Genomic DNA, 10,467 nt, shown 5'->3' on the forward strand with positions numbered 1-10,467 from the left:
TAACGATGATTGCAGTGGAACATCTATGTTCCCCTTGAATTTTTTTCTATGCTCCAACGTGCTTCATGATAACACCTGGTGAAAATTGCAGGGAACACCAGTTAAAATCCAAGTACTGGTCCCCAGACACCTAAAACTAAAACTAGTGCAGCAGCCTAGAATGTGGTGAATGTATCCAAAGCTAAAGAATTATTAAGCTTCTAAAAGCTTGCTATGCACTACAGCAGCAGTATAGAAGAATCGGATTAATGACTACTACAAGCACTTTTTTTCATTTCTAACCCATTTTGTTACCTTTCCTAGCTTGACCACTGCAATTCAGCATAAACAATACTGCTACCATAATAACAAAGGGATCAATTGAGATGCAGAATATGGCATCCATTTAAAATGTGAGCAACAAATGTGTACGACAGCATGGAATCTTACTTGGAAGTTTCAGGTTATCACGCACACAACAAAACTAGGGCCTCCATCTTGCCATGAAGCATAAAAGAGTCCCAAGTTCCAGAAAATCGCCACTATCCACAGCACATATGGGGGAAAATACTGTTTCACTTTCATGTATTTATGGATCAGGAGTGAAGCATCAGGGCAAATGGCTCACATACTACTCCCAAGTGAATAGGATTTGCATGCATCAATGAATATGTACCCAGGCCATGAACACGCCATGGAATTGGTTTCGCCCAAAGCATGGACCAATGATCACGCATTGAATTCTGTCTACCATTAGTGACACGAAGACATTTGGTGGTCCTATTGGTGCATAACATGATGGGGTCTTCGACTTGGGTCAGGGAAGCCATAGGGGGGACCTGTGGCTGGATTGAATCGTCATCTACTTAACTAAACTAAGGACATCAAAGATCACGCTGGCCATTTCAATCAGCAGGATAACTGTCTTCATATACATTAGTATCATCACTAGTTCACTACATAAGCCATGTTGTGAAACATTATAACAAAACATAGACTACTGAACCAATTAAACCCATACGTTGCACATGGTTGCCAAAGCCAAACAAATCATATTTATACTAGAAAGAAATGCACTGCTGGTCCAAACTTTTCCCACATTCTCATCTAGGTCCATGAACTCTCAAAGTGATAATCTGGAATTCTGGGTCATTCGGTCCTTTCAACTAGTTCATTCTAATCATGGACTCTCAATGTAAATTTTTCTTGTGGCTTGCTGCCCTCCAAAGCTGCTGGACAGCAGATCGGCTACAAAAACGAGGGCTTGAGCATCCTGATAGTTGCCCTCTTTGTGACCAGGAACCGGAAACAATTGACCATCTGCTGGCAGATTGTGTTTTTACAAGACAATTATGGTTTCGGTTCCTTGGGCAGGTCAACCTGCAGGACCTCCCCCCCCCCTCCTCCCCAGCTGGGTGAATCAAATTTTATGGGCTCGTGGAGGAAGGTTAATGATCAGGTGCAAGGCATCGCTGAAAAGGGCTTAAATTCATTAATCATTCTTGGATTCTGGACGCTTTGGAATCACAGGAATGGTGGTACCTTCGATATGACCACTCCAAGTGTGGATTTTGCCATCAGAAGAGCTGAGGAAGAAAGAGAGCTATGGGAGATGGCAGGAGCTAATAGTCTCTCTCCTTTCGGCCCCCATTCCTGGACTGTTGGTTTAGGGTGGTTTGGTTTCAGTTATGGATACATTTATGTGTTTTCATTTTTGGCCACCATAAGGTGGTCTTTTCCCTCCATGTTTTGGTCTATTTCGGACCCTCTTATCCTCTTAATATAATGATACACAGCTCTCATGTGTGTTCAAGAAAAATTCACAACTTCAAGTGAACTACTTGAAAAATTAAAGGACACATACGATCACTTTGAGAGTTTATGGACTCAAATGAGAACAGGAAAAGTTTAGGGACACAGTGTATTTCGCTCTTTATACTACTAGTATTAGACAAGATTGCAGACAATTGTGCAGGTGAAACAATGGGGAAGATAACATGTGATTTATGACTTTCTCCATGTTAGTTATGCTGCCTATAATATGAAGACAACATATAAGATGTATCCAAAGGCAAGTTAGTAAATGGATATTTGCCCTACTCAGGTAATTATGCAATAGCATCCATTTAGAGCTGTAAGACTTGAACACAGACCAAAATGGATTCACATGCTCAAGAAACACAACACACTTTCAGTGCTTCGGTTCGTTATATTAACCAACTTAATATGATTTACACATTAAAAAGAACACGGCATGCTGACAGAAATAACCAGCAGTGTTCTTAAGGTGCCTAGGCGAGCAAGTACACCAGACAACCACCTTAGCGCCTAGGCGGGTAAGGCGAGCAAGGCGGCCAGTTTTGCCCGAGCGCCTGGACGCCTAGGCGACGCCTTAAGAACACTGATAACCAGTCAAAAAATGTTATTTAATTATTGACAATTTCTTATGCATTTTCAAATGGTACAAAGTTAAATCCATTATATCATATACATAATATATGTAATATGTATTATGTATACATGCCAAGAGTCAACCATGGTGTACTCTGTTTACCAATTGTCTACTTAAACTCTGTTCCATCTTAAACCATAATATATTTATGACACAATCAGGTCAGCACTCATTGGCCCATTTGACAAGACACAAAACGAAGTGGCAGCTCGGCGTTCATGGCCATTGGATCACGTAAAGTAATGTGTGATAGTAAACAAACAGACATAGCATGCTAATTCTCCCCTAATTCAGGTGTAGGTCAAACCTGTTCCTTATTCCCTTGTATACATTTTTTTTAAAAATGGCATGCTAATCCTTGCAACGGCAGGAATATAGATGGTCAGAGACTTCCTCCAGTACTCCAGAAAGCAGTTGTTATTATAAATACTCGTAAATGGAACAAAACTAATTATGGCCAAAATACCGTGGTATCCTCTTTGATGTACAAAAGCAGTAAGCTGACCTTTCTCCTGAAAAGAAGACATCAAAGTCAATTTTGTGGCATTGAAAGAAAATGTAGAGTAAAGAAGAAAATTATTCACCTCAGCTGATCCAAAAGTTGTCTAACATGGTCACAGGCCACTGTAAATTATTGTATATTCAACAACAAATAAAACATTTTACACTGGCAACAAGATGATACAAAATGCCAGATGAAAAACATAAGTATAAAAAGCACACAAGTGTTTGAGCTCAAAATTTAATTGATTCATCATGTTAAAATGGACCTCGTACAGGGACAATACCCATTGAAAAAACAAAAGGGACAAACATGATAAAGTATCAGAAATTAAAAAAAAGAACAGCTATAATAAAGCTGAAAGGAGTGATTGTAATTCTGCTACCAACATAAATATTTACAGACTGAAACAGGAAAATTATGAAGTTAATCTGAATTCCCCGTACAGAAGTGCATGGTCCAACATTTCTGTGCCTTGAATATATGCAGCAGAAGCAGAAAAAAAAACAGTGCTGCCAAGAGTCCTCCATCAACCCCTATGATTGAACTCCATCAAGGTTTTGCAACATTTCCTGGCTCAATCATCCAGACAGGTCTTTATTTTCCATTTTAGTTCTATAAGGCAAATTCACAGCCAGCTAGTCAGCTACCTCTCAAAGCTTCTGTCAAATCTCCGAGGACTCACCCCCCTTTGGAGATCTGGCGATCTGGGAGCAGAAATACGAGTCCGAAATTTATCACCAGTATCATTTCTAAATTGCTTTACTGCACCACTCCGGTCATATCGCTTGACAGAATTATTCGCATATCTATCAGTGCATTCCCTTCCATCTTCACCATTTCTGCCATGCTTATTTTCCCTATTGTAACCATAAAGAAGTCTTCCTTGTGTCGGACGGTAGAATTCTCCAGACCTTGGTCGTCCTTGGGAGTCCATGACATCAAATCTGTCATTCCGTGAGGTAATTCTCAGAGGTGAGCTTCTCCTTGAATACCTTTTATTATGATCATCAGAAATATCCACTGCTGAACCATTCCTTCCATCAACCCATGTCGAAGCATTCTTGGAGTATGTGTTGTTTCTTGATAGTGGACTGTAACACATAGCTCGATCATCATATCCAGGTTGTCTCCGAGGTGAAGCCATTCTACCAATTTCACCTTTAGTCATGTGATTAGGTGGAGATCTACTATGCTTCCATAAAGTTGAACCTCCATTTGCCATGATCTTGCCTCTGTTCCTAGGTGCCCAATCATGTGGGGATCGAGACCTGGACCCAGAAGGAGATCTGCTGTGAGCACGGGAAAGGTTAAGTGATGCTCTAGATGTCGGGGTGCCTCGTTGTCTACTGGACAGCGAGCAATGGACAGAACTCAAATTTGCATCAGTAGTATGATTTTTCTCCATTTCAGAACCATATCGACTGGACCGGTTACTATTTGCACCAAAGTGACGCTCTGGAGATGCTTTCCTAGCATGCACGGGGCCTCTGGACATCCCACAGGCTTCATCCCTGTCAACTGGGGAACCCCATCCAGAAATCAGGTGGCATGAGCTACTTAAAGGATTTCGCATCCTTCTGGGCATCTGACCAGCATTTGCAGCATCAACAGCTCTTACTAAAGTGCCATCACGTGCAACAACAAAGCCACTGCTCTGCATCTTTGCCACAGCAGCTTCTGCAGCATTCCTTGGACCTGATGTGCCATAATTATAATATTCAGGTGATTTGTGCCGAGTAGAACGAGGACGTTTTGAACTTTCCACCCACTCCACCCGAGCGCTTGTCTGAACATGACGGGATGTGCCATACATGTCATGCGATCCATGAGAGTCCATTGCCCTTCCAGATTTTGAGCCTGAGCCATAACCATCGTCAGATCTGCATGAAATAAGGGTTACCATGATATTAGTCAATGGTGTCAAGACACTAAAATCATCAGGAACTGAAAAACCTGCAAGACTGTAAAACAAAGTTACTAGAAAATTGTACCTGCTCAATTCATTCCTCTGGGGTCTGTCAAATGATTTTTGCCGTTCCACTCCTTGAAGATCTCTATTCAATAGTCCCTTTTTTTGCAGTGAATCATCGTCTCTAGCCGCATCTGAGCTCAAAACACACCGATTAGACGAATCAGTCACATCCCTTGCATCATGTTGAGAGTGCTTTTGATCTTCAGGCATCATATCCCAACCTGTGTTCTTCATTCTGATATTTAACATATCACCTAGGGCATCGTTGCACCTTTCAGACTGGCTTACTGTTGTAGCAGATCTAACTGCTACACGGCTTGGGTTTGACCCATACATGTTAGTATCACCTCTCAAATGAATACTTTGAGACTTTCCATCAGCTATAGATCCACCATCTAAGCAGTTTGTTAACCATGAACACTTAGATGACACAGGTGAAACAGCAATGTCCTCCTTTCTAGATTGTGGTCCATTGTCATTAGCAACAGGAATAACCACATTATTTGCAACAGAATCAGTATGGAGAGACGTGAGGCCAGGAGTAGCTTCTTCATTCTTGTAATCTGATACCTGATAATGCCAGTTGGCATGTTTAACATCTTCATAACCATCATCCACCCAATAACAATCACCAGATTCTCTAAGTTCCCCATCCTCATATTGAGAATCGTCCTCCTCGACATAAACTTTTTCAACCCCAGCTAGATTTTTGCTAATATGTGATGTGTCAGTTTCATAGCATTGATCTGAACGAACATTTGATATGACCTTCCCAAGCTCATTTTCGCAACCATTCTGGTAGCTGTGCGCTGCAGATTTTGAATCCACAGTGCTGCCCGCATCAGTAAAACATTCCAGTTTGTGGCATTCTGAACTGGGAACAGGAACCTGAGGAGCTGCATCTGAAATGTAATATGTCTCTACAGTGCTACTGTTGGCACAAGTAATTAAAGAGTCTTTAGAATTAATCATTGCAACAGCACCATTTTCTTCATGTACATGAGCCATATCACAATTAGAAGATCCATGGTTGTCCTCTGGATGAATGAGATTTTCTGCATATTTTGTCCTTTCGTTGGCATAAAATATACCAGTGTCATGTTCACCCTTCTTACTAGTTTCTGAATCAACATCCAAAAGCTCCTGGTTCTTAGATTCAGATATGCTTTGTTCAGAAGCTTCTTCAAGCTTATTATCACTCCAGCCAAAGTCAGTAACCTTTTTATGGGAAGTGCCTACTGTTGGAAGGTTTTTGCTTTCCTCAGAAACTAATATGCTAGCCAAAGGCTTTAATGTGGTGCCCAATTCACTTGTTTGGAGTGAATTACTTCCAATATGGACATTCACAGAAGACATATTAGACAAACCATCACATTGAACAGGTTCGGGATGCGAACCATTGATTTTCTCCACATGTGAAGCTGAAGCAAAATGCTCCATGATAAGAGCTGGTTCTGGATCAGATCTAATATGTGAATCCATAGCTGAAGCGAACCTGCTATTCTTCTGGTCAGGCAAATCCATTGTTTCAGCAAGGGCATCACTCCCTACATATCCAGATTCCAATAGCTGCAAGTTGCGCGAAGGGTGAGACGGACTGTCAGCAGGAGAATCACATGTATCCTTTGTATTAGCAGACACGTGTTTCAGTGCATCATCCATATGAGTGTCAACAGAGTGATCAACTACACTACCATCTCTTGACTCAAAATGATGAGATGTCCCTGGTTTGTTCATGTCATTTCTGGCATCATCATGATCACTTACAGTAGCAACTAAAGGATCCTCAACAGCACCGCAATCAGTGCCCCATGCCTCCATGGCAACATTAAGATCCCAGTGCAGCCTAGAATCACGAGTCGCATTGGCATGGTTGGTTTGCACAACTGTATCCTGTGAACATCCTATAGTTTTTTCTGGATTGTCTGAACTGTTTGCAATTGCAACACTTGTAGACTTGGCATTAGTCGCATTGGCATGGTTGGTTTGCACAACTGTATCCTTTAAACATCCTATAGTTTTTTCTGGATTGTCTGAACTGTTTGCAATTGCAACACTTGTAGACTTAGCATCAGAAACAATCTCTATTTCGTTTGCATTGTTCAGTGCAGAATATAATGAACAATTAACCTTGGGAGCAGATGCCGATTCAACAAGATTTTCTAAGATAGTTGGTGTGGCAACAAATAAGGACTTCATATCTGGAGCAGATCTAGAAGACCCAAGAGGCATATCATATATGCAATGTGAAGTACCAGGAATATTTAACGTATCCTCCATGTTATGTAATAGACTCAATTTGCTGCTACCAGTAGTATTCTCCAGTTTCCTTTCTTCTGGGAGGTGAGCTAACGTTGAGCACTCCCCATCTAATATTCCACCACTCATCTCACTTTCACAGGCAGCAGAAGCTAGTATATCAATACCAGAAAAATCATCGTCACCAAAACGACCTTTGTTTCCCACCTTATACTCAATTTGTTGCGTCTTAAGCTTATAATGTTTCTCATATGATCTGACAGCTTTAGAAGAGCTTCCCGGTATCTTTTCATATGGATCCACTAGCAATGGAGTGAATGGAGGTGATGGAGAAAAATCCATATGAAATCTTCTCTTTTTTATAGGAACATTTTCCATGGGATCACTAAAGCGTCTACCAAGAATGGATACTCCAAACTGCAAATACACAATATGATCATTCAGCAAATTGTTACTGAAGGATGCATTGACTAAATTATTTCATTGCATTTAAATGGAGAAAAGTAAGAACCTTCTCAGATTCAGAGACTGGAGCGTCTTGCGCCATCTCTTGATTTGTAGCACAGCCAGATAAACAGAAAGATCCAATTCCATCCCTGCTTGTGTCTTCGCCAAAGGAAGCCCTTGCTCTCCTGGTGTCCCTTTGCCTTTTTTTTACAGTCATCCATTTAACCTCAAGATCTATAGGCCTTGGGAGCTCCAAACCCATATTGTTAAGCTTGCCGCTACACGATGGCCCACCTCTGTCTTCTGTTGATTCACCAGTACAGCTTTTGCAGGTCATTGAAATATATGTGTCTGTAAGATTATGAGCTGAAGAAGATGATAACCTTCCAGTGCAAGTACAAGATTTGATCTGTAAATTAGCCAAGCTAACCATAAGCTCATGAACAGCAGAAAGTGAAGAATACAATGAAGAAAATATTGGTATTTTAGCAAACTGATCTAAAACAAGCTTTTCGCTAGGCACAGTGAATGCAAGACAGAAATCACTGTGTTGGCAAATTGTATGCATACCATTAAATCAGATGGCCTTCCTGCTATTTCTGTGGAAACAGATAAACTATTCACATCAATCGCACCCTTGGATCCAATTGATCCCTCTGGAAAACAAAAACAACATAAGGTTGGTATTCAGCACCACACCACCAAAGCTTATGGTACTGTTTGAAGAATAATAGCATCAGTCCACATAGCATGCACATAAGCAAGAGGTAAAAAAACTACAGAACGCCTCCGCAGCCATGCCACCACCACTGGTCACCCATCATCAGTCAATACTTGAACCCTCCCAGTACAATTCAGAAAGAAGTTCCGAATTCCAGGTTCCAGCCCAGCGCATACAAACAAGCAATCTTATCCTGCAGCGTGCAATGAAAGCCAGAAGCTAAACCAAAACCAAGGTCCCTCTGTCTGAGTTGAACCCAGTACTGACGAACTACCACAACAGCTCCTTGCCAAATCAAGTTAACAGCCTCTTGCCGTCAGCCATCGGCCTCCGCACTAGAGAGCACCAATTTCTCTCCTTTTGGAAACAACTGGTTCCAGCAAAACAGGTAGATCTGGAATCGGGTAGAATTTCCGATGAACACCTCTTTCCAGCGGACCAGTAGAGACGACGAAGAGCAGCTGAAACCCGATAGTTCACCTGAGGAGAAATCCGCGCTCAGCAGTCCAGAATCCCTGAGGCAAAGCAGATCTGAAGTCCGACCGGCAAGAAACTATTCTTCATCAACGCCGCATAAAGAAACAGAGGAACCCAGCGTGATCTCCGTGGCGGCTGTGGCGGCCGAACCACAACCCCCGCCAAATCGGGACGTCGGGGCAGCGCCGACTCGGCAAAGCAGCAGCCGCGGAATGTACTCAGATTTCTAAGATCTAGGATTGCAAATACCTTTTGCTCCAGCTTTCCTCATCAAAACCAGCGCCGCCGCGTCCGCGTAAGCCTCTCCCTCCTGACCACGCTCGTGCGCGTGAGTTCCTAGGACTCAGCAGGAAGAATCCGAAAACTGCCGTCCCATCCCTCACTCGCTGGATTCCTTGCGTGCGCCTCGGTGCCAAGAAATTCCTGCGGCTCCTCCTTTTCGCTTTTGACCTCTGCCGCGCCAGGCCAGGCCGATCGATCGGCAACGCCTGTCCCCTGCCGCGGCTCCCGCTGCTGTATCCGCTGATGCCGCCTCGCCGTCGCCGCCGGTGGCGATTTTTTTTTTTATTGGACCCCTTCCTCGTGCTACTTCGCCGCCAGCGGGTGGGGGGAGAAGACCAAGACCATGTTTTCTGTGATTTTGCCAGGGCGCCGTATTAATACTTGTGTATTCATTATTTTCTCTTGGGCATGGACGCGAATCCGGTCTAGGATGGACGGGATTGCCCCTGCAGCGCAAGGCCGCATGGATTATCATGCTATTCTTAGGAGTGTTTGGATCAGCAACTTAAATTTTAATCTCTGCCACCTTTGCTATTTAAACGTTAGTTATAAGTATTAAACATAGTCTAATTATAAAACTAATTACACATATAAGTACTAAACAGCAAGATTAATTAGTTCATAATTCGTCCATTTGATATTACATTAAATATTTGCTAATGATGAATTAATTAGGTTTCAAATTTTGTTTCTTCGTTTAGTATTTAGCTGTGTAATAAATTAATAAGTTTTATAACTAGAATATATTTAATATTTATAATAAGCATTCAAATATCCTATGTGACATGGGCTAAACTTTAGTCCTTATAACAAAATACCTTAGTGATAGTTTCACACATGGGCCTAAGTGCCCGAGTCACGCCTTAGAGGCAGCAACACACTTAAATCGGAATAACTGTCAGTCCCTCAGATCTAGTCCGATAAAGCCACTTACCATAGATCAAGGATCGAATACCACTAGCTCACTCGAAGGTGAGCACAGAGAGAATACAATAAACATAAAACCACAAATTTTTAAAGTACTAGAGTTATTGCATAAATTGGAGTTTTGATAAAAGATAACGAGTTCGAAATTAAATGCAGCTGATAATCGATACGTCGATGCTGTTAAATGCAGCTGATAATCGATACGTCGATGCTGAGGAATAGAGCAAGGTCTAGCCCACTACTCCTCCTAGTCTCGTTCACACTGAAAAGTTGTTTGAAGTTCTTATGTCCTTTGGAGCTCTCGGGTTGCCTGACTCCGATTAAAAACCTTTTTCATGTGCTGAAAACAATTCCTGCTACTGTCAGTGTCACAGGAGGATGGGTAGGAGGATGGATCACAGCACAGGCTATTGTGGAACACTGCTTGATATTATTCAAGATTAGAT

General features: G+C 42.0%; 1 protein-coding gene across 3 annotated transcripts; it reads right to left on the reverse strand.

Annotated features, from left to right (window-relative positions):
• Window positions 1-3,159: 3,159 nt before the first annotated feature.
• Window positions 3,160-9,612, reverse strand: LOC103653460 (Dentin sialophosphoprotein). 3 transcript variants are annotated; one of them, XM_008680356.3, is made up of 5 exons: window positions 9,062-9,612; window positions 8,185-8,270; window positions 7,679-8,023; window positions 4,928-7,584; window positions 3,160-4,816 (listed from the first exon to the last, which is right to left on the reverse strand). In XM_008680356.3, exons 1-5 carry the CDS (start codon window positions 9,081-9,083, stop codon window positions 3,580-3,582), a joined length of 4,347 nt encoding a protein of 1,448 aa, XP_008678578.1. In that variant the 5' UTR covers window positions 9,084-9,612; the 3' UTR covers window positions 3,160-3,579. The 3 variants fall into 3 exon arrangements, with proteins under 3 accessions (XP_008678578.1, XP_035823187.1, XP_035823188.1); XM_035967294.1 differs by having other exon boundaries at window positions 8,185-8,850; window positions 9,062-9,485; XM_035967295.1 differs by having other exon boundaries at window positions 8,816-9,460.
• Window positions 9,613-10,467: the final 855 nt, after the last annotated feature.

The sequence above is a fragment of the Zea mays genome, chromosome 4 (assembly GCF_902167145.1).
Source record: "Zea mays cultivar B73 chromosome 4, Zm-B73-REFERENCE-NAM-5.0, whole genome shotgun sequence".
In the NCBI taxonomy this organism is placed as follows: Eukaryota; Viridiplantae; Streptophyta; class Magnoliopsida; order Poales; family Poaceae; genus Zea; species Zea mays.

Coding starts and splice junctions, on each gene's coding strand:
- LOC103653460 (XM_008680356.3), bottom strand. CDS start 9,083: ATGAGGAAAGCTGGAGCAAAAG. Junction 7,585..7,678: donor CAGTCTCTGAATCTGAGAAG/GTTCTTACTTTT, acceptor GTGTATTTGCAG/TTTGGAGTATCCATTCTTGG. Junction 4,817..4,927: donor CAGAGGAATGAATTGAGCAG/GTACAATTTTCT, acceptor TATTTCATGCAG/ATCTGACGATGGTTATGGCT.